The sequence below is a fragment of the Melanerpes formicivorus genome, unplaced genomic scaffold (assembly GCF_026170545.1).
Source record: "Melanerpes formicivorus ecotype bairdi unplaced genomic scaffold, bMelFor1.0.p_v2 SCAF_2, whole genome shotgun sequence".
Lineage (NCBI taxonomy): Eukaryota > Metazoa > Chordata > Aves > Piciformes > Picidae > Melanerpes > Melanerpes formicivorus.
In genome coordinates, this window is record NW_027142354.1 from 36065560 (window position 1) to 36090333 (window position 24774).

Here is a 24774-nt window from a genome sequence, read left to right on the forward strand (position 1 = left end):
CTGATGCCTATCTTCTTAAATGGTCATGTTTACTGCTTCCATAGGCTGGTCCTTGGTACATTAGGTTATATATATATATATATATATATATATAAAATGAGGGGTTTTTTGCCCTGGGAGTAGGAATGTGGACTGTTTTTATATGAAAACCTTAGGTCAGAACGGTTCGGAACATACTGTGGGTAAGGAATAGTTTGCAGCTAAAGAAGGTTCTGGGTTTTACAGTGAAGAATTTTCACATTAGAGAAATCTGTGAAATTGCATGTAGTGTCAGCATTCAGTAAAGATCAATCTCTCAAACACAAGGTTGGGCCTTTGCCCTGTCATTGAGTCCAAGTAGTTTAGTCATACCTGTCAGAAAGCTATAATCAGTCACATGAGACTCTTAATATGAGGTCCTATAGAAAGTGTGGAATGAGAATTTGCATGTAGAATAGAATAAACCAGGTTGGAAGAGACCTTCAAGATCATCACGTCCAACCTATCACCCAACACCACCTGATCAACTAAACCATGCAACCAAGCACCCTATCCTCCTGAACACCTCCAATGATGGTAACTCCACCACCTCCCCGGGCAGCCCATTCCATGGGCAGTCCATTCACGGACTTCCTGAGCCACAGATCGTTGATTTTCTTATGTGCCTATAATTTATTCTTTTTCTACTATTGCTTTGTAAGTTAAGTGGCTTCATGTAAAGCTCTGGTATGTAACCTCTTGAGGCAAGGAGTTTTTCAGTTTAACTACTTACCTGTGGGAAAACTGCCTCGTTTTCTTCCTTTGAACCTATCCCTTGATGGTTTCATTTGCTATCCCCGACTTTCTGTACTCAAAGCAGCAGTGGATCAGTATCTATATGCCAGCCATTAATTTGCAGAAAAAAAATCTTGCTATGGACTTGGGGGTATCAGAAGTATACAATGGCTCAAGGAAAGTACCAGATCTTACATGCAATAGCTTATGATGGGCTTTTTACAAAGGGCACAATGTAATGCTAGCAGGGGATGGGCACGGGAGTGACTGTGCTACTTAAGAACCAAGTATCTTCAAAATTTAATTCTGTATGTTAGGTTGCTGAATGGAGGGGAAACTAACACCTGAAAGCCACTTGTCCCTACGTTACCAGCTTACAGTGAGATTACCTCTAACACTCCTTGCCCTTCCTCCTCCCTCACCACCACCGCTCACTGCCTCGGAAGCATCTGCCTCAGGACTGGCTGCTTACTTTCCCTCTACAGAAACACTGAGCGAAGCCAGCTTCTGAATCCACACTGACACAGCCCAGTCCGCCTCTCTTCTAGCCGTGCAAGCAGCGCCACAGCCAGTCCTAGGTCGGACCAGTCGCCGGCCTCGTTCTCCAGCTTGAGAGAGACAGGCTCGCCTACGGCTGTGCCGGGGAGCAGATAGCAAGCCCCAACCATAGCAGCTCAGAGCTGCTAATGGCTCCTGAAGCCAGCTAGTGAGGCCGTCCCGCTGACGTCGCTCCGCCTCATCCGCAAGCGGCTCCCCGCCCGCTGCGACCTTGGGGCAGCCCCGCGCCTCAACGCGCCCCGCCCCACCGGGCTGCGGGAGGCGCTAGGAGCGCGCACAGCCGGGAGCCGGGGGCGCGCAGCCTGGTGCTTCCAGCTGCGGGGGCAGCTATGGCGGCGGCGGCCTCGCAGCGGGATCCGGGAGATTGGCAAGACTTCTCGGGTTTCCAGCCCTCCTTGGGGAGTGGTCCTGAGGCTGCCCGCGATAAAGGCGGTTGGGACGGTGGGGATTTGGGGGCGAAGTTGTCTCTTTGCTTTGAGCCTCCACAGGCCCGAGCAGTCGGCGGCGAGAGCCGTGTTCCGTTACGGCCCCTCACGGAGCAGAGCGCCCTGCAGGACGACGAGTGAGTACAGGCCCGGAGGGGAGGCGGGGAAAGGGGGTGGCTGTGACTGAGTCGCCCGAGAAGGAGGCCTGGCTCGGCCTGAAGGAAGGGTCGGAGCTAGCTGGGGCGGGGACGCGGGGGAGGGCGCTGAGCCCGGGCACTGCGCGGGCTCCGTGGCTCGTTAGCCCGCTGCCCTTGGGCCTTCTGGCCTCGGCTGCCTGCACCCCACATCCCAATAAGGCTTGTGTGCTATGAGAGTTGAAGCCTTTTCCCACTCTCGGGACTGTAGCTGGGAGTCGCAGGGCCTGGACCCGGAGGCAGGCGGCATGCCCAGCCTGCGCGGCGAGGGTTTGACAATCAGCTTTCTGGTTCTGTTCCTCGGACTGTCAGGGAGCTGTGCCTTTTACCTCCAGGTTGAGAAGAAGTAGCTCTTCTGAAACATGAAGTGACTGAGGGTAGTATTTGTTTAGCTTCTTGTAAAATGCCCAGTGTTTCAGCGTTTGGAATTAAACGTGAAAGCATGGGAAACAGATGGAGAATAAAATCTTAGCTGCAACCGTGATGTTTTTTCCCCCTCAGTAATAGAGCTTTTCTGCTCCGTATATGCTGCTTTCCTCCTGACTTTAACATTACTTTTCAAGTACTCATACTTATTTTACAGTAAATTTGTCAGCTTTTCTTCATCAAAATACTGCAGGTTTTGTTTGAGGTAACTAAATTGTGGGGCTTGTTCTAAGAGAGGAAAACAATAGTTAGAAAAAGACTAGATATATGTGATATAAACAGGGAGGTGAGTTCAAAGAACCATGAATCAGAGATGTGTTGGGCAGTGATGAGGTGCTTTCTGCCCTTCACTGTCTGGTTGGGTCATTCCTCTAGCCTGCTCTCAGCCTAGCTAGGCAACCACTCTAAACAGATACCCCTAACGTAGCAGTTAGTTTGTTAGTTGACTTGAGGCAGCAACCTCTAACAGAAAGATAGACTGACTTGGCTCAGAACCTGTTATTCAGCCTCTGGTATGCTTGATTCTAATGCACAAAAGGCAAGGAAAACAGGAACACTAGGAATAGAATAGATTTTTAGTATGATTAATAATGAAGCTGTCTCTTCATCACGTTGTTTTATTGCATCTCTGTGCATACATTGTTGGTTTCAAAAAGGAAATAAATTACATTTATCAAGACCCATTTTCTCTTAGTTTGAAGGCATTCAGATGTCATTAAAGTCAATTGTCAGTGAGCTGAATACTTAAATATTTAGGGAGGAAACATAGTTGCTGATATAAATATATTATCATTAAAAATAAGTTTATGTTTTTATCAGTTGCTGCTTTTTTTAAGGTCTGCACTTTTGTTGTTTTTCCTCTCTCTAGAATTTGGAATGCTTTGACTGATAATTATGGTAACGTAATGCCAGTAGACTGGAAATCTTCCCACACCAGAGCTTTGCACTTGCCAACACTGAATCTTTCAGAAAAAGGGGTAAGTTCTGATCAGCAGAAATGCCCTCTCTGATCTCTTATACTCAGTAGGGAAATAAAGCAATTTGCATTTGTATAAAATAATGTTTTTATTAAATGGTCTAAAATACTTTTAATGCCAAGCATTATACATGAAAAGGTTTTTAAAAATGAGTTAAACCCTTAATGTATGTTTATGTCTCCTTGGGTTAAAATAATTTGTGGTTAGTTTTAGATGGGTGCTTACTAGAGCCGGAGCACAATAGAAAAACATACGAAATAAGAAGGTGAGTCATATAAAATCTTCCCACTGTCAGTTTCATATTGAGCACTATTCTGTGTGAGGGATGAGGAGACACAAAAGTAGCCTGATTTAGTAAATCCAGTGTGGACATTTAAATTTATCTCATTTTGCAGTCAGGTGGAGACTGTAAAGTGGCTTTATTATGGGAAAAGCTACTCGGGAGATGCTGAAGTGTAAGAATTTTTGTTTCTCTCATTTGACAAATGGAATAGTTGCCTGAGGAGGGAGCAAGGAATGAAGAGCTTCAGAGAGGTTTATAGATAGTGTTGTTCTCTGGTCTTTTTGAAAGTGGATTTAAATGCTTCAGGAAGAAAAGCTAGAAAAGATTCCATCTCCCCCATCTTCTGAGGAAAAGTGTCTTATCTTTTAAACATAGTGAAGTTGAGGTATGTTGTAAAAACATCTGTGTGGGTAACCTGAGAATAGGGTAATGCCATCCGTTATGTAATTCACTGCTAGGTTTTACTGTGACAGGAGCAAAGGTTGCTCTGATGAAGAGGATACTTTGGGGTTTAACAGGAAAAGATAACGATTTGGGGCACACTTTCATGATTTGAGTCTGATGACTATCCCTTGAATTTCACTTCTGTTTATTCTAGTTTTTGTTAAAATGTTTCTTCAGATTTTTATGAGTGTGTTTTAGAGTAATTAAACCCTTCTATTTAAAGTAAAAATACTTGCAACCCCCCCCATGCTGTGACCTTGTGTGACTGAAACATGGGCTGGAAGACTGATGGATTTCTTGACAGATAGTTAGGTATAATATAAAACATTGTTTTGTAAGTTCTTTGAAGTTATGGAGGAACGACATCAGAAAAAAATTGTAAAGTGGTGTTGCTGAATAAGGAAGAATCTTAGGTATGCTATCAAGTAGAGGGAAAAATCAGTTCATGGGTTAAACATATCTGAAATTTTTTCAACTTTCACTCCACCTGGCATGCCTTTGATGCGGTAAGCCCATCTGTTTGGAGCATTTCACATGAGTTTTTTCCTTCTCCTCTGTTTTCAGCAGTATTTCTAGATATGTGACAGCACATATGGACCAGCTAGTAGCTTAGTTTAACTTTCTTACCATGAATACTGACAGCTAAGCAACACTTCTGTGATGCATTTGAAACTAATAATATGCTGTTGGATTTGTGCTTAAGGTATTTCTCTTCCTATTTTAGTAGGAAAAAAATGTAAGGTGACTGAGGCTGATTCATCTGATCTGTTTCTTCACGTCACAGATCTGTGAAAACTTTCATATGGCTCTGATAGTGAAAAAAGTAGTTGGTTGGAAGCATTGTACAGTCATATAAGGAAGAGGGTTGTGCAATTACTTGTTCATTGTAGTGTTGTTAGGTTACTTTCAAACAGGTCATTCCCTGGTATGAGTTGTGAGGACAGAAATAGGCATGGAGTGTGGCTAAATGGAAGACTAGGTGGTCCTTTTGGCATAAGCTGCAGTTTGGGCTATTATAGGTGGTCTAGATTGAGGTTTAGTCTGCTGCTCTTCATCCCATCCTGCCTGAGGCAAGCTTCAAAATTAAAGTAATGGCTGGAGCAAAGTGTTACCAGGCTTGAAGTTTGGATCGTAACATGGGAGGTTTCCTGTTCTAGGTGCCCCTTTGGGATTTTGGGCTTTTGGGTGTTATCTCTCTTCTGCTGAGATAGGCAGCAGGGCAGGGAGGGATGGGGGGGTGTAGCTTCCTGGCTTGGGATTTCATCTCTCTCACTTGTGCTTGCTGCTTTCCAACATGCTTTTTCTACAAATAGGCTAAGGTAATTGTGCATTGTATTCACATTCATTCAGTAAACTCTTATCTTATCTTACTCTGTCACAATGTGGAGGAGTTTTTGTGTGCATTGCTTTTCCCTCACTTCTTTTTCAGGGAAGCAGACAGGTTAACCTGTTATTTTTACTTAGCCCATTACAAGCATAAATTATCAGAATCCGGTTTGATTGTCTCCCAGTGTGTCATTTTTGGAGATGTCAGGAGAGGAAGTTGTCCTTTTAGATAAACTATTATTCTTGCTTACTGTCCCATAGTTGTTGCCATAATCAGGCAAAAACATTTGAGAATTGAAGATGTTAATGTCAAAACTGGAATGTGTCTGCAGTAAGTGAAGGGACGTTCATAGTGGAGCCCTGTCACTGCGTGCTTATTAGAATTCAGATTCTGAAAGAAAGTGGTCATTGTACTTTATTCCAGTGACTGTAAAAATACAAATTTTATCTTTTGCCTTGTAGACCAGCTGTCTGGGAATAATGACAGCATCTTCCAAATCAATCTGAAATAAGAAACTGGAAAAATTGGAGGATTTACCACAAAAATTGAAAACTGATATAGTGAGACCAAGGACTTTATACAGCTAGTCATAATGCTTGTAAATTAGCCCAAAGATCTGTTAAAGCCATTGAGCTCAAAATTTCAAAGGCTAGGGGCTGCAGCTTTTGTGGAGGGCCTTTTCTAGGTTGGTTTGACTGGAATCAAGTAAAAGATAAAGTGAAGAAAACCCAAACAAACAAATTTGTAAATAAACTAGAATATGTGTGAGATTGAAATATACCTGACTGAATAAGGAGAGAAATTAAATCTTTTCTTACCTTTGGTATTGAAGGGTGAGTGTAATTTAATGCTATATGTGTGGGAACAGCATTACTTCTGTTTCTTTTGGAAAAGACACTCAGATATTTAACAATATGGTTTTTTTTAAAATAATCCAAGGATAACCATGCTCTGATTTTTAAAACCACTTTTTTTCATGTCTTTTATTATGTGCAAAACCAGAAGTATAAAATCACTTGAAACAGCAAATCTATGAAATGTCACGGGTTTTAGATCCATTTTCACCCTGCAATGACAAGTGTTGAGCTTCATCTAAGATTTAAATAATCTGCATTGGATTGATTGCCTTTCATGATGATGCTTGCATGTCATTATGTATGTGGTCTTTATATTTTGAGGGTGTCTAAAGATTTTAAAGAATGACAGTTATTTTAACTTTCTCCAACTGCAGTTTTGATTTCCATTGTTAAGGTACTTCAGTTTTCAGATATTTGACAGCAAGAATCATTGATTCCATTATTATGGGCAAGGAATCTGTTTATTCTTAAAATTCAGCTTTGGTTCCCCTTTTGGTTTTGTATATGTACATGTATTTTTTTATATATGTAAACACAAATGTGGATACATGAATACGTATTTTCATGCTTTCTAGGTAAATGATAATTTGAACCTTGACCTGTCAGATGATGAAGAGCTGAGAGAACAGCTGGATATGCATTCTATCATTGTTTCCTGCATCAGTGATGAACCACTCTTCACAGCAGAGCAGGTAAAGTGTTCAGCAAAGACAGTGTTGTTGGTGTAATAATTTTTCTTAGTCTGTATAATTTTTTGTTGTTCACCATAGCGAAGCTTATTGATTGCTCTTTATTTAGAGTTGTAGTGTGAGATATTAATAGGTCATTCAGATTTTTCAAGCATTCCAGTGTTTCAGCTAAGGTTCATAGTTTGGTATCTTTGAAATCTTTATAAATTTCTTGCCATGAATTAGTCAGAAATACTACTAAATTAAGCAAAAATATTTTTGGAATGTAGATGTCGCTGTACAGTTTGTAGTTTTCCAGCATGATTCTATTGACATTCATATCTTCAAGAGGCTTTGTGGTTAGCAAGCATTCTAATGTGGGAGCAGATCAACAGCTGTGCTACTAAGCTTTACAAATTACGTAAAGGCAAAAATCTACAGTTTTATTTAAAATATCTTAAATTCCTCTTCTAAGTAAGGTTAATGACTGTCCATTAAGATACTGCTTTGATATGCAAATGCAGGAGTGTATTGTATTGTAGTTGTAGTTGTAGACATGTGAAGTCTGATGAACTTAGTAGGAGAGGCAGGACTGATTGAACTGCCTCAGTGGATCTCAACGCTTGTCTACAGCCTTTAAACCTGTAAAATAGGATGTGTTATTTATTCAGCTGTCATTCCTACACTGAAAAGTAAGCTCTCTATGAAAAGGATTTTTGTTTTCATACTTTCTGGCTCTGGTCTTATGCCCAGGGATAGAAATTAAATTCATATTTTGGTGGATCAGTTCATAAAACTTCTCATAAGCACAGATTTTCAGGTAATACAGAGCATGCTTTGGTTTTGATTGCTTTTGTGGGTGGTGGTGGGTTTTTTTTCTTCTGTGATCTGTAATGAAGTGGAGGTTAGGGTGGTAATTGACTATTGTTGTTTGTTTTTCATGTCCCTTCAACTGAATATGAAAGATATTCCAGCTCACTGTTTAGTTCAGTTCTCTTAAGCAGATCTATGTGTACCTTCATATGGAAGTAACTGTAGTTTCTCCACACTGCTTGTTATGAGATCACTAACTGAACCTGAAAATGAGGCTTATTCTCAGAGTAAGGATGTGGAGGAAATGTCAGTATGATTTTTTTGATTCTGTTCCATCCAGTCTTGGTATTAGTTTCATCCAGCAGCATATTTGCTAATCAAGAGGGGGGAAAAAAAAGGGCAGGAAAAAAAAAAAGGCAAACAAACAAAAAAAACACACATCAAAACCCCCCATAATCTCTTAACAGTGTTGCTTCAGATGGCAGGCTGTTTCTCTTTGTGCAGGAGCCTTTTCATAAGGGTTTTAATTTTTTGAAGGTAATTGAAGAAATAGAGGAAATGATGCAGGAATCACCTGATCCAGATGATGATGAAACACCCACCCAATCAGATCGACTCTCCATACTCTCTCAGGAAATTCAGACACTCAAGAGGTCCAGTACGAACAACAGCTATGAAGAAAGTAAGTTGTATTTATTTTATATTGTGCTCTTGTGCTTGTAAAAAATAGTTTAAGGGGTAAGTTTGCCATGTGTTTGATTTATTACTAGATACCTGTATTAGAAATATTTTTTAAATGCCCTGAAAGAACAAACTAGATTTAGAACATGAGTAGAAAATTTGCCTTTGTCAGGTTTCCTAATTTAGAATACAACTGAAACTTCATAAAACTTCAAATTAAATATGATTCACGTGAGTGATTTTCCTTCATAGGAGAAGTGGTAAGTTGATCATTTCTATTAAACTTTCTTTGGTGTTCAAGAAGAGCTAAAGCTCTTGAAAGCTATGCAGTAAATAAAGAAAGTGGTGGGGTTTTGGTACTATTCCAGTCACAGCAACATTCCTTGGTAAACAGTTATAGAAAAGCAACTGTTTCTTTTTCTCTTTTTTCACATAAGTATTCAATGTGCATATGTTTATGTCCTCTACTTTCTTTTATTTCTCTTCAAAAAGCTTAAAAGCTAAAGAAAGAAAAAACCAAAACCCTTTGTATCTTACTCTACTAATGAAATCATCTGTTCTTCCCTATACAAAAGGAAAGGAGAAACCGCATATGGTGTTTAATTGTAGTAGGTCAAATTGTATGTAAAAGAAACCTGTGATTAATGAGTTTCTTCATGGAAATTGTTTTCATTTACACATTTGTCAAAATCAATTCTAGAAGGTGATAGGTATGCATACAAGAATTGCTAGATGGTCCTTCCTCTTTGGACTCTCATAAATAGTTTAGTTCTTTCTACCCTGTAGTCTTGATCAGCAATATAAATTTTGTAGAAGATTCAGGAAACTGGCTGACCTTTCGCAATGTGACTTACCGTTTCTGGTGCACATAAGATATGTGGACGAGATCCTGTTTTCATGGTTGGACTCTTAGCTGTCTAAACAAGTAAATTTCAGGAATGTGAAAGTGAAGTGTATCCTGCCCTGCAGAGCTTTCTGTTTTCTGACAATTCCATGTGTCTTTAGGTTTAGAGCTAATCAAGCTCTGTTTCATATCATGTTTATTTTGCTTTGCCTCAGGAGTTATCTTTTCTGCTGCATCTCTATGACCAAACAATGCCTTGAGTTACTTTGACAATAAGTTTCTCAGAATCTGCCCTCATGACTTTCAGATCACTATTTTATGAAAATCTGTAGCTACCTTTTTTTTGTGTGCAAAGCTAAGTCAGATTTAGACTTCATTTCTCTGAAACCATTGCAGAGATTTCCTAGATGTCTGGCTTTTATAAGACAAAACAAAGATGTTAATGTTTAGGACTGAGAGCAGGGAATCAAAGCTTGTGTTTACTTTTTTTCCTTGGATAGAAGACATGTATTAAGACAGTCCAAAACCACTTACAGCTTTAGTTACACAGGTGAGTCTGTTAGCCTGCATATCCAAGATTTAATCCAAGTAGTCTTTTGCATTCGAATTGCTCTGTATTCACTCACCTGCGTCAGCTGAGTAGTTCTTGTGTAGCCCTTTTGTAGACCTTTATAACAGCAACTGGTTTATCATGAACAAGTCAGGATCACAGTCGGATAATCTGCACCTACATTTTTATAACAATTGTTTCTCAGGCTGTGAAGCTAGTTCTTAAGGGTTGGGGCTCACTAGCGCTCTCTTTGTCTTTCACAAAAACGAAACCGTGGTGCAATGTATGGAAGTTACTCGTACTAGTTTTTACCATAGTATACTCAGTTTCACAAATGGTAAGGCATACTCTTGACTCGCGCTCACAGAGCACCAGATAATCTTGTTGCTGAATTTACCTTCCTTCCCCCTGCTTATGTTTGAGTTGATGTTGCTATTTGCTATTGCTGACAGCCAAAATTAACTTTGCAGAGTTACTGCAATGGTAAGACTTATTGTGGCATGTGCAGTGAGTGTGTGCGTAGTCAAGACCTCTATTACATTAGAGGCCATATCCTGCATTCTACGTGCTTAGAATAGTTTAAACAGCAATATAGGCAATGAATGGTTCAAACTACTTGAAAATCAGATTTTTAAGCACACAGTATGTTACACTGTACAAACAGACTTGAAGGTCTAAACTGTTCCTAAAACTGTCTCCTTGCTAGAGACTTGCCTTAACGTATTCCATCAGGTTTTCTTTATTAAGTGACAATGAGCCTTCTTCAATGAGTTTTCCCTGCTGTAATGTGATTTTTCTCTCTTTCATTTCATGTATTACCTTTGATGCTTTTAAGAGCTTACTTTTTGTTTGTTTGTGGACATACTTGTTTTTTTCAACACTTGTCTGTAGGTACTTCCCTTCTAAAAATATTTTTAGATACGACATTTACTTTTTCAGTGTAACCAAATGATTACAAAAATCTATGCTATGTCCTTAAACAGATTGTACTCTTTGCTGTAACCAGGACTAGCTGTTTCGCAAATGCAAACGAAAATTGTGTTCTTTTACATAGCAACTGCTGGGACTTACTCTTTCTAGGTGTATCAGACTTCAGTGGGAATAGAAAGTAGTCCTCAAAGAAATGTGGCCACTATTAAACCCAAGCAAGCCTCAGCACATTCTTTTTGGTTGTAATTTCATTCTCTGTAACACATGACCTGGAGGGATTTTTTTGTTTTCAAATTGGTATTTTACAGGCTTCTGATTTAGCCTTGACCAATTTAGTCTTGTGCTTTCTCAAAACTATTAATGCTTATTTTTGATTGAAATGAGCCTGTCAGCTAATCTTTATCTAGGTTCTTTGTTTCAGTCTTTTGACTACAGTCCTCAGACCAAGAAATTTGGGGGATTTTGTTGGTTTGCATCAAAAAATGCTCCCATAAAAGCATGGCACAATCTGTTACTACTACACATATATACATTAGCAATGTTCCCAAGAGGATTTCCTTACTCTAGACCGTATTTTCTATATTGTTGTAGGTGAATGAATTCCAGAAATACCTAAGTATGTATTATTGTGTCAGAAAATATGGAGACCTTTTACTTTGAAAAGTGAATGTAGATGGAAAGTAATAAACAGAGGTGTTCGTATTAGAAGTTTAGCATTTAGTTCGGTTTCCTCAAGTACAACGCGCTCTTCATCTTTTCAGATTATCTCAGATTTCTCAGAAATAAAGAGAAACTTTAATGATCTTCCTGTTAATAATCTAGTTGCCTCCATGACGTGTTTATTCCTTCAGGACTAATGTTTTGCTCTGTGTGGTTTTAGAATTTAATGTTGGGGTTTGAAAATTTTCTGGGTACTTTTTTCTTGTAATTCCAACAGGAATTTTCATGCTTAAAATCTTGATACATTACTTTTCATGTAAACTGTTTCTAGGAGTAAAAAGATTGTCTGTTGCCGAGCTAAATGAGCTGCTAGAAGAAATTGAGACTGCTATTAAGGATTATTCTGAGGAGTTAGTACAGCAGTTGGCTCTACGAGATGAGTTGGAGTTTGAGAAGGAAGTGAAAAACAGCTTCATTTCTGTCCTCATCGAAGTACAAAACAAACAGAGAGAACACAAAGAAACAGCAAAGAAGAAAAAGAAGGTGAAAAATGGTAGTCCACAGAATGGCAAGCAAGAAAGAAGTCATATGCCTGGAACAGTAAGAAAAATTTTGTAATTATTTATACATTCTGATTTATTTTTTTTTTTCCTGTGGGAAGTATTTGTCCTGTATGCTTTGAAAATACCTGGTCCACATGTTTCCATGTCTTCAGGCTCAGACAACTTCCTGTTGAAATTGTGTTTTCACAAGGTTGTATAACGTTTCATTCTGTTCATACTCAACATTTATTTTCTTTTTTTTATAATTTACAAATTAGCTTGGAATCAGCATACCTTTCTTTTGAAGATAGGACCTTGCATGAAGTACCATGTTTTATTGCCAGCACGCAAACTCATTTATCTGTTTGGTTTCACTGTGATAATTTCAGCATGTGTGTTCCACTGTTAGCTGTGCAGTATTATTGTTGGAGTAGTTGTACAGATTGTTATTATTTGTGTTGGTAAGAAAAAAATGTGAAAGTCTAACCCTGGATCTCTTGAAACCTCTGGCAGAGTTACTATGTCCAGTGAGAGACAGGGTTGAGGTGTAGTGCAGGTATAAAGGGAGGAGATAATCTAGTTTATTCTTTACAAAACACAACAACAAAAGGAAAAAATTTCTTTCAAACAGAGTTTGAATAATGAGAGATAGGGAATGAAAGGAATTAGGTTACTGGTGCAGTTACTTCTTTTCTTTTGTCTAATATAATTTTAAATTCCTTAAGAGATATGTTAATGTCAGAATTTATTAGTGTCTCCTTTGGCTATGGAAAATGTGGTCCCATAAAGAAGCATCAGAAGCTTTTAAGGGTTTTGTTTTGTTTTGTTTTTCAAACATGAGGAATAAATATTTGTAATACTGATTCTTCAGAATTTTTTCTAAACTTAGAAGAATAAGATACTTGTTATATAACCCAAATAGAGTTCTTGTCCATCTAATGAAAAGCCTTCATGTACACAGCTAAGTTTTAATAGAACTTCAAGAAAATGTATGTCTGAAAAACAATACAAAATTGCTACTGCTTTGCAAGAGCACAGTGAAAAGCTCAAATGATCTCTTCTTGTTTCTCAGTCATAGAAAAACAAGAAGTGGTATTCAAACTAGAAGAAAAATAATTACTAGGTTTTGAAACTTGAGTCAAGTGATTCATAAGCTGTTCTGGTTAGTTTCAAGTTTAGAGACTGATAATATTTTTCAGTATGGAATCACAGAATTGTTTCAGTTGGAAAAGGCCTTTAAGATCATTGAGTCCAACCATTATTGAACTCTACAACGTCTGATGCTAAACCACTATATAGCTGTAGGCAGGCCCAATATTAGACATGTTCAGGATACAGATGTGTCAGATTGCTTTCTGAGGGATTGAACAGACTAACTCTGAAGTAAGACTGTAGGCTGCGTATGTGCAGTTCTTCTAAAAATAGTTGTCACTATCACCAAGTATAGGTTTGAGAGCCTTCTCACTGAAAGAGGTGCAAGATTCCTTCCTTCAATGCTCCTTTTTGTCGTCATCTTTTTTAAGGAAGTGCTGAAAATGTGTGTACAGAGAGTATGTTCAAGTAACTTAGAAAAGTGAGTTTCTGTTAATAAATGCATAAAGAATTCATTATCATAAACTGTGATGAAGCCTCATTTAAACACAAAGCTTGGAAGTTGAGTTAAATTTTCATACTCTTAAGAAATCCATTTCTTCAGTGTATGCTATAATTGAATTTTCTTGTCCTCCATACAGTCTTTGGGAAAATCACTTCTAAAACTTTTACCATTCTCACAAGGGCAAACAGGGGAGTAACTAGACCTAGGCAGGGCTTGAAGATACTGATTTCTTGAAGCAGGATATCTTAGAAAAGTTAAGGTGGCTTTGGCAATATCTGTGTCCATTTACTGACCTCGTGTGCTTTAGCAAGTAAATGAATACTGTATTCCAGCACATTTTATTCCCCCTCCCATAAATATCTTTGGATAAGTGTGCTGATGTGCGCACATCTTACTGCCCTGTGTCAGCAGGTTCCGAGTTCCTTCTTTTAGATTTTTCATGGTTGCTGAGTTTTTATATCTCATGTTAAACGTCAATATTGTTTTGATTTTTTTTTTCCCATGTCTCCAGCAAGCAAAAAGGATTAGAAAGTTCAAGGAATAAAACCAACCTGTGATTGGATTATATATTACTTTTTTCTTTACTTGGATTCCATGATTCCATGTGATGGAGCTTGAAATGAATACAGACATGTTATTAACTAAGTGTATATATTTTATCATATTACCAAAAAATGGGAATACTAACACACTTTAGAGGTAGAGCTGAAAGTAAATACCTCTGAACAGTGTGACTAGTAGATGCTTAAAATTGGAGGAGTTGGTATCAGTATTGGCTCTGAAAGTGTATTGCTCAAACATGAATTTTAAGGGAGATTGTGGTGTGAGCTAAACTAAGTTATTGGGTCTGCAGTGTGAGGATTTTGTTTAATTGAATTTTGATGTAAACGTGCAACTTAACTGCCATTCTAAGGTTTGCTTTTTAATTACAAAAATTAAGCAGGTGAACGGAAAAACAGAAATGTGCTGAAATACATCTTAGAGCTTGTCTTTGTCATTTGTCTTTTATAGTCTTGTTAAATGCTGATTAATAGTCTTCTGAACTTTTTTCTGTCCCTTTTTTTCTTTCTGACGTTTTCACTACCTTTAGCGCTTCAGCATGGAAGGGATCTCAAATGTCATACAGAATGGCTTCCGCCACACGTTTGGAAACTCAGGTGGAGAGAAACAGGTGCTGGGCTATCTTCTCTCTTTTTCATTCATTGCTTGCACTTTCGGTAGGAGCTTGAAAATGTACAGTAGTTCACAATAAACATTGAGATGGAGAAAAAAACCAAAAATGTTGGAATCTGTACTCTTTCCCTGCCTTCAGGCTCTGATTGGCCTACAGTCTCTCTTTCTCTCCTCAACATCTCAACACAGTCAGGACTTGATATCCTGATTCACTGAAATATTAACCCTTATTTCTTACCCCAGATGAAAAGTCTGTTGTGGCATAATGCAAGCTTCAAACACATTGCATGTCTCTAAAATTATAATACCCCAGTTGAGGAATATGTACCAGGTTAGACTGGGTTCAGGCTTCAAGCATTAAGGACTTGTGTAATATCTCCAAATGAAAGAAGGCTTTATTTTCTTCATATGTTTAGAACTAATATATCTAAAACCAGATTAGCACCTGGAAAATGTGTGGACTCTAACGTATGTGGTTTTGCCTTTGAAAAACACGAGACATTAAAAGCAGCCAAATGTGTGCAATGCAGATTACTAAAACAAAATATGTAAGTTCTAGTGAACTTTGTGTCTTTTCATTGACTGCTTAAATGTTGAAATACACAGCACTGAGTCCCAGTTTCAGTAAGTATCATTGTAGGTTTCACATATACTGAAATGGCAAGATTTTTATTTTTTATTTCAAAGTAATACTTAGTTGTTTGTTTCAGATCTGTAGTGTGTGTGTTTTAATGCGCTCTGAATGTAGGTGAAATACTGGTATTTCACATTAAATAATGCTTACCCACCCATTACAGCTTGTGCAGTTGTATCAGAAGAGTGTATTAGGAGTATGTGGGAAGGTTTTGTTTGTTTTTTTCCCCTCTAGTGAGAAGTCCTCTTAGGAGTGCATGAACTGCCTGGTAGATTAGAAATCATGGCTGCTTAAGCTTTTGACTGTAAGCTCCTCTCAAGTCATTCCTGAATCGTGAAGTTAGAAGTGATGTACTTACAGCCTTTTCCAAGTAAGGTGTACATATGTGAGTTCATGAATACATAGATCCAGCTATTTGTCCCCAACTTTGGGGATCTTGAACATGTATATAGACCTTACCTAACGGAGTTTGTATCACTCTATATTTTCTCAGTACAGGTAAAGAAATAACCACGCTGTGTTGTTTTTCTTTGCTATCTTTTAGTAATAAATGATGGGTGTTAACCTGTTTCTTTAACTGTTTTTAATATTGTGTATTTTCATAAAGTGAACATGTAGCTATGCCATCTCTCTTACCTTTCTTTTAGTTGTGTGTTACTGTACAAATGCACCTTCTCTTCTTTGCCTCCTTACTTTCTAGAGATAGTGTAATCTTGTATTAACAAAAACACAGATAGGATAACTCCAGTTTACTTTTTTAGTTACTTCACTAATGTTATTACTCATGTTGATCGTACTTTTCCCCAATTTATCTTGCACTGTATCCTTGTTAGCAGGGTTATGGATTTGTTTGGGTTTTGTCTCTTCCTGTGTCCTAAAGCAAATCATAGGAATAACAAGAACTTAAAATGAAAAATAGGGAAGAAAGAGAAAGAAGATACCATCTGTTTTCTCATTTAGTCCTAGAAATCCACGACTTCTGTGTCATTTCTCTTTTATTTGGAGAGTTGGTTGGTTGGTTGTTTTGTCACATTGCTAAACCCCTACCCTGTTTTTAAAATGTTAGTGGTACCATCTCATGGCAGCAAGTTGCGAAGCAAAGAAAGTATCACATGCTCAGTTGCTTAGTGCTGCTTTCAGAATATTCAAGTGGTTTTAGAGGTCTGTTGTCATCATAAACAGGAGTTTTCTGCTACCAGGAAAGAGTTAGTGATATAGGTTTGTACTGAAAAAAATAAAAAAAAACAGAAGGACAGACAATTTATTTTTTTTTTTGTGTACCTGAGAAGTCAGAAGTTTATATACAAAGTCACAACATAAAGTTTATGACAAGTTTGTGCAGTTATTTCAGAACTCTCTTCAGTCTTTAATGGTATTTACTACTTTTACCATTTTCTCAGTAGCAGTAGTGGATACTTTCCTTTTTTAAATTGTAGTCCTTTTATTTGCATGTGTTTGAGACAAAATGAGAATTACTTAAAATTTTTGAACATTTAAAGAGAAACTTCCAGTGGGGACTCCCTGTTCCCATCTGACATTGCAGCTGGAAGAAAAGAAAGTCACCAATGGCATAAAAGCCATTGAAATGATATCACAGTATCACTAAGATTGGAAGAGACCTCAAGGATCATCGAGTCCAGCCTGTCACCATAGACCACATGACTAGACCATGGCACCAAGTGCACGTCCAGTCACCTCCTGAACACCTCCAGGGACGGCGACTCCACCACCTCCCTGGGCAGCCCATTCCAATGACAAATTACTCTCTCGGTGAAGAGCCTTCTCACCTCGAGCCTAAACTTCCCCTGGCGCAACTTGAGACTGTGTCCCCTTGTTCTGGTGCTGGTTGCCTGGGAGAAGAGACCAACCCCTTCCTGTCTACATGTGGTGGGTTTGGAAGGGTAAGGCCGAGAAGCCTCCTCCCTTCCCCCTTGTAAGGTAAAAGGGAAAAAAAATTGAAGGGAAAGGAAAAAAAAACTCACAAGCTGAATTAGCAAAGCAGTGGAGCTATATTTACAAAGCAATGTAAGGTATGCAGGGGAATATTTACAAATTTACAATATCTACAATATATACAAAGATATACAACAGAGTAACACAGAAATGAGAGTGATCCCCCCTCGGCAGAGAGGGGTTTCCCCACCTCCGCTCTCCCCTCTCTCCCCCCCTTTCCCCAGAATGGGATAGAAAGAGAAAGAAAAGAGAGGAAAAAAAGTTAGAAGCAGTTTGTGTTAATTGGAAAGGAGTTAATACAGGCCTGGTATCTGGACTTCAAGGCCGAGGCCTTGGCAGAAAGCCCAGCACAAGACAGAGCTGCTGCACGAAGAAGAGGCGGAAGCAAGACTGAAGATAAGGTGCTGGAAAAACCCAGTATAGTCCCAGCTCAGAAGGTGCTTCCTCCCACTTCACCAATGAAATTAGTTTAGACTATTCCTTCCCTTTACCAACTTCCGTCCACCATATTCCCTTTCTTAAGGGCACAGCCTCAAACGGTCACACTACAACCACCCTTCAGGTAGTTGTAGAGAGCAATGAGGTCTCCCCTGAGCCTCCTCTTTTCCAGGCTAAACAATCCCAGCTCCCTCAGCCTCTCCTCATAGGGCTTGCGCTCAAGACCTCTCATGAGCCTAGTTGCCCTTCTCTGGACGTGTTCAAGTGTCTCAATGTCCTTCTTAAACTGAGGGGCCCAGAACTGGACACAGTACTCAAGGTGCGGCCCAACCAATGCAGAGTACAGGGGCACAATGACTTCCCTGCTCCTGCTGGCCACACTATTCCTAATACAGGCCAGAGTTGGTAGCTCTTTCTGTGATCGTATTTCCAGAAGATGATTCAAGATAGTCATCTTCATTTTCATTTTTAGGCATATTGAACACTTTTTATAGGTGCAAGTTTCAGTGGTAATTGCTGCTTATTATATTGCTGAATTGGCTTTAAAAATTCAGAGATCACTATAGACTCAGCACTTGGTCATGTTGATTAGGCTACACTTTAGTAATGTTTTTCTGCAGATAGCAATTCAGAGAATGAGTTTTTATAGCGACATTACAGCAGCAAAGTATTGATGAGAAAAACATGGTGATTTTGTGATTCTGTGGTTTCAGGAAACTAAGAAAGAAATAAATTAATTTTGATGTTTGGTTGTTTATTTGTTGCTATTAGAGAGGAAAATTGGAAGAAGAAAAGAGGTAATGCTGGTATTTAGTCCAGTGAAATAAGGCTTAGCAATTATCTAGGTAAAGGGTAGAATGCCACATAGTTCAGAAGGCTGGAAATCACAGACAGATCTGACTTCTGAGTTAGTAGATCTACTTTCAGCTCTGACATTTGCAGATTTAACAGTCTTATGTCTAGCTATTGATTCTGGTAATTTTTAGTGAGACTGCAGTCCTGTAATGATAATCCTTGGTTGCATCTGCTAGAAAAGAAACTGAAAACTGACCGCTTCCAAAGAAGTGTTGCATACATTCCTCCACTCTGCTAAGTGGATGTGAGAAAATGCAAGAAGGAAAAGGGAGAGAGAAAAGTACCTGGTGCTTGTGTAAGGTCTTGGTGTCAGTACATCCTTACAATAGGTTCTTGTAAATGACACAGCTGAATCTCTGGATTTTAGGCAGTGGACATGGTTGAACATGAGGTGAATGATCCCACTCTAAACACGGCAATAGTTACAGCTAATTCTAGCAACACTAAATCTACCTCTGCAGGGTGAACCTCTTCACCAGTTAGAGTTACACTTGATTCTTGCTGAAGTTCTTCTACTAGGACAGGAGACCTTGTGCATAATGTTTTCTGATTGTTACATGGAGAGCCACATACCTCTCAAGCTGAATGAGAGATAGAGAGTTGCTTTCCCTGCTGCCTTGTAGCTGTTAACCCAGAAGAAAGTTCTTACTAAATTCTTCACAATTAAAGCTTTTTCATTCAGGAAAATTTCAGCCATTTCAGTGTTTATGAAGTGCTGACCTCTTTAAGAATATGCATTCATATAGACTACAAAGTAAGATACTGTCAAAATGGATTGAATAAAAGAGCAACAGGGTTGCTTCAATAATTTAAAAATAAATCTTTGTTGGACTGCAGTTATTAAAATCCTGAAAGATTTAAGAAAATTCCTCACCCCACCACCACCTTTTTTTTAAAGCTCAAAAAGAATTAAATATTTCAGTAAAGGTAAATAGAACAAAACCAGTATTGCTTTAAATCAGTATTAGCACACTGACTATTAAAACTGAGAATGTAAATAAAAATCAGAATGATGGGGTCCTGGGCTTAATTAGGGTTGCTTTGTTCATTTGATTGGAAGCGTCGAAAGGGTCAGTAAGTGAAAGTTGTCTATTTTCATTTTCACCTGTGGAGCGCCCTAATTTTCTTTGCACAGGGGACCACAGATCACATTTGGAGCTGAGACTGGGCAAATCTCTTTGTTCTGTCAAAATCCTTGGAATGTTTCACATCCTCAGTGAGAGGAATTCACTGAGAAAATCCTGCAGTTGTTCTAAGATTATTCAAACACAGCATATACCAAGTTAAACACCTCAAACCTCTAGCTCTTACTTAATGCACTTTCTACAACCTATATCAGTTGTGCTCTGGAATCCTTTAAAAAGCTCACTGTTACCAATTTTCCAGTGTTTACCTGGGTTTCCACACACACCTGTGCTTCCTGGAAAGAACTGCTTTCTCATCTTGACTTAGAACATTGTTTGAGGGGAGATGGTGGAAAAGTTGTTCTTCCAGCTTTTATGTGATAGTACATTAAGAACTTCTGCTTGACTTCTAGAGGGAGAAAAGGAAAGATTTTTGCTATTGGTATGCATAGGCTCCGAAGAAGAAAGCTAACAGATAAACTTTTTGCTGTAAATGGCTCCGATTATTAAGATACCTTTCTTTTAGTGTTTAGCAGCATGACTTCTAAAGGCTAAATAGTCAAATAGTTTGGAAAAAAAAAACATAGTTGGTTCCTGTAATAAAAGCTTTTGGACAGGAAAGGTAGTACTTTAATGTCTCTTCTGAAATGCAAACTTTTGAAAAGCTTTTATTTGTGGCTAGCAATTTCAGTTGCTATACTTTTTGCTGTTTGTAAGTAACTGTCAAGTAACTCTATTTTTCATTTTACAGTACCTAACAACTGTTATTCCTTATGAGCGGAAAAATGGACCCCCATCTGTTGAAGATCTTCAAACATTAACCAAAAGTGAGCATATGAAGTTCCCACACTAAATCCTTTCTCCTTTGTATTTCCAAGTGTGGTTACTCAATGCCGATGAATCCGTAGAGTTATCGCTTCCCCCTTACCCTATAGCCTATCTGTGAAATTGCATGATTTTTAACCATTCATTTTTGTTAGTATTGACCATAAAGGTTCAGAAGACAAGTATGTTTGTTTTCCAGCTGTTTTTTGAAATCCTAAAGGCTAGAAACTTGCATGTGTCAGAAAGCAAGTGTTGTACACACTATTTAAGCAAGTGGGCCTTATGGAAAATGCTGCATGTCAAGGAATTTTGCAATACTCTCCAAGTGTACCCAATATTCCCCTATGTTTAAGCTCACTGTGCTTTATCGAGATTACTGTAGTTAGTTTCAAAAATTGCAATGAATGTTGGGAAACTTAAGAGAGTTTGCACATGATTGGCTTTAAAATAGCCTGTTTCTCTTCAGATAGCTCATGTTTTATTACTAAATTTTAATAATTAGTATAAACCAAAGAGTTTTGACAGTGCTTTGAATTTCCCTTTATTCACATCTTTTTAGGCTAGATCCTTAAAATTACTTATACATCCTAAGTCCTCTGGGTTATTTTATTTATTTATTATTTATTCATTTTAGTTTGTAGGAAAAGGTTGTATTTTTGTAACAGTTAGGGTGGTTAAATACAGCAAAGCATTTCTGGGAATTGGGAGAATCTACATCCAGAGTTAGTAGGAACGATTTAAAAATAGAAAGTCAAGTGCGTCAATGTGTGTCATCAGATCTTTGGATCTAACTATGTCTTAAGGTGCTTTCCAGCAGCACAGGTCTGATTCCACAGGTGGCCGAGGGGTGGTAAAAAGCTCATTGCTTGTTAAATACTGCACAAATTCTGGAGTAAATGAAATGTTTAATCAGGAATTAAATTCCCTTTATTTTTTCTACAGTCACCCTTAGCTGGTAGTTCATACTTACTTTGTGACAAATGGATTTTTCATTTTATACTTACCTCTGCAGATGAATTTTATCCTCTTGCCATAATTAAATGTGCTCCAAAATTCAATATTAAGCAGGGAGAGGTGAAAGCCTCCTGAAAACATTTTGTGTTGCTTGCTGTGGGCTGGTTGAGACTTGATCCTGTGACTCAGTTGCAGATTTCTGACTTGCTCTCACTGCTGCTGTTAAGGCAGACAGTAAAGCAGGTGGTCAGGGTTGCTTAGTCATTTTTTTCTTTCAAAGCTGTTTTTTATTCTGTGGTTATGAGCACTAATTTCTTCAACACAAAAATTCAAATAAAACATTTGGCATATTTAAAGTTCAGAGTATCATATGAAGAATTTGAAGTTTATTAAATACTACTGTTTAGTATAAATTCTGTAATTTTTATTCTTTTAGTCATGTCCAGGGCACTTCATAAAGGATCACTGTTGGGTTTTTTTATGGAGTATCAGTTAAGCTTATTTGTGTCAAGCTGAGCTAGTCTAAATATTTCTCTTTCTCCAGAAATATGCAAGAATCAACAACTTTTATTTGGTTGCAAAGTGGCATTTTGGTATTATTCCAAGGTAATGCCAAATCACTTTTTTTTTTTTTTTTTTTTTTTTCCAAACTATGGCTACTAATTTTCACAATTTCAGAGGAAAAACAACCACCAAGGTTTTCATCAGGTCACTCACAGATGTGTTTCTCTGTTATTCCATGATTTAAGATTAAGATCCAGGAAATAAATTAAGTAGCGGAGTATGCTTTTTTTGCCTAAGATTCCCAACCCTCTAGTAGTTCTTAGGACATTTTAATTCTGCATGTGGTGACTTACTTTTAGAGATTTTCTTATTTTGATTTTTTTAAATAGGGAAGAGGTGCTTTTATTGTTCCTATGACAGGTGGTGTTTTACTGTAATAATTAACCACATAGAATGGGTCTCTTGCATCTACCATGGAGTTTAGCGAGAATAATGCAAGTGAAAGGTGAAGATAGGATGTGTCTCATTGTAATCTTCTCATATTCCATTTAAGAGTTTTCTTACTAATCAGATATTAATATCTGTATGAGTAGTTCAAGCAGTTTCTTGGTATTTCTTTTGAGAGTGTTGTCTTAAATTTATGTGATTTTTTTTTTCCTTTCTCTTTTTTTTCCATGCTTTAGTCCTCCATGCCATGAAAGAAGACAGTGAGAAAGTGCCAAGCTTGTTAACAGACTATATTTTAAAAGGTGAGTATGTTTCTTAGCAGGGTGGTTGGTTGGTTTGTGGTTGGTTGGTTTTCTAAATTAACTTCATTGACATACAAAATATATTTTTAAAGAGTGATCCTACAGCATTCATGAATTATACTGCCCTTCTATCAAACACAGTTCTTCTATTTCATCTGATGTTTCTGAGCATATAGAATCATAGAATCAATAAGGTTGGAAAAGACCTTAAAGATCATCAAGTCCAACCTGTCACCCAACACCTCATGACTGCTAAACCGTGGCTTCAAGTGCCACGTCCAATCCCTTTCTGAACACCTCCAGGGATGGTGACTCCACCATCTCCCTGGGCAGCCCATTCCAATGGCTAATATAGTTCATAAATAAAATGTGTTTATTTTGTGATAGTATAATATAGCAGAGTATCTGGTGTATATTCATATAGCTGAAGGATATCATCAGGAGCACAGAAGTCTAGCTTCCAAAGTTAAATGGGTGTAGTTAAAACTTATACAGGTTTTTCAGAAACTGAATTACAGCTGCTTGAGGTAGTAATGTGTTTGCTAGATGAACTTCTGATCAGTAGTAAGAATTAATTTATTTTATATTTACTTGTTACACCTTCCTTACCTTTTATTTCAAAGGTTTGTGTATGAGTCATTTATTTTCCAGTCTTGTACTTTGATTACATTAATAGAATATCAGGCATTGAAAGTCACTGATTGCTTTAGCTTTAAGAAGTCCCAGGTAGCTTCCTGGTTGCCAAATTACTTTGAAATGTTTTTCTTCTTACTTCTCCATTGTTTCCTTACACGTTCTGAAAATCCTTCTTAAATTAGACAGATATACTTGTTTATAAGCTGAGAGGCGTTTAGACTTAAGGTGTTCTTAATGATGCCACTAAACTTTAGTTTTGTGAATCTTTGACTCAAGGTTGAACTATTGTCAATAATGAAAGTTATTTTCTTTTCATCATAATACATCTAGAAGCAATTTGATTGCATAGTGCTCTCTACAGTGGCTGCTCTTGTTTTTAGGCATAGCTATCCAGAAAAGCTTTCAGGTTACTAGGATACTGAGAATAAACTGACTACCAATGGAAATGGAGAATTCTGCTGCAGAGAAGGCTTGTAAAAGTACATTAGCTGGTCGTGACAGGATGATCTAGGAAACTTGATGCGGAGGTTCCCTCCAACCTCAGCTTCTGCATAGTCCTGGCATCAGGGATGCTAGACTGGGTGCAACAAATATAAAAGCATCATACTTACCTTGAGGGTGCTGGATCAAACAGGTCATCATATACAAGCACTGTTACCTTTAAATTGTAAAACACAAATGATGGGAGTAGCTGCTCATATCACTCCTACTGAAAGGAAGAGGTTATTTCCACTCAGCTATCACTTCATTACTGAACAGAACTAAGCCTTTCTCAATCTGTGGGTCTGTTTTCACAATGGCAATCAGTCATGCAAGTTAGTGAGAGCAGAATTCTACTCTTCCTTTCAGTGTAGCTGTAATTAAGCTTCATATTGCGATGTTAAATGTATAGCTTGACCGACAGTGCAACATTCTAATGTAGATTTATCCTGTAGAGCAGACAGTCGTCCAATTGCTTCTGAAGTTGTAATCTGTTTCTCTTTCTGCCATTTTTAATGGTGTGAAGCCTCAGTAAGGTTTCATGTGTGGCACAAAATACTCCCAGCCACGTATCTGTTGTCTGTAAATTACATTCTAAACTTTGTAAAAGGGACCTAGGCAATTCTACACATGCACTTAAAGTACCTTTCAGCTCAGCTCTCGGACCTGAAATTCTAACTTACTCCTTGAATTTCAAAATAAAAGGAGTGACCTACTTTTTGAAGAGTCTGCTCTCTTCACTGAAAAGACTAAAAATGTCTTGACACAGTGAAAATTGTCATAAGGATTTAGGAATTTGAATTTCTATTCCAAAAGAAGCAGGAGCATAAAAAGTTCTGTACCAAGTGATAATCATCCTTATGGTATAGTGATAACTGTATTGGTTTTACATTTGCTTACACTATGATCCAGTCATTGTC

The 24774-nt window shown here is 38.1% G+C and overlaps 1 protein-coding gene across 3 annotated transcripts in view; it reads left to right on the forward strand.

Annotated features, from left to right (window-relative positions):
• The first annotated feature begins 1600 nt into the window (after positions 1-1600).
• The window catches only part of FEZ2 (fasciculation and elongation protein zeta 2), a 28279-nt gene continuing 5105 nt past the window's right edge, over positions 1601-24774 (forward strand). The window contains exons 1-8 of one of the 3 annotated variants that reach the window (XM_068156165.1): positions 1601-1873; positions 3225-3333; positions 6820-6936; positions 8263-8407; positions 11722-11990; positions 14620-14700; positions 20458-20533; positions 22673-22738. In XM_068156165.1, the coding sequence (XP_068012266.1) occupies positions 1641-1873; positions 3225-3333; positions 6820-6936; positions 8263-8407; positions 11722-11990; positions 14620-14700; positions 20458-20533; positions 22673-22738 (1096 nt within the window). In that variant the 5' untranslated portion in view covers positions 1601-1640. The remainder of the gene's footprint in view (positions 1874-3224; positions 3334-6819; positions 6937-8262; positions 8408-11721; positions 11991-14619; positions 14701-20457; positions 20534-22672; positions 22739-24774) is intronic. The other 2 variants (XM_068156160.1, XM_068156171.1) reach the window with 2 other exon arrangements.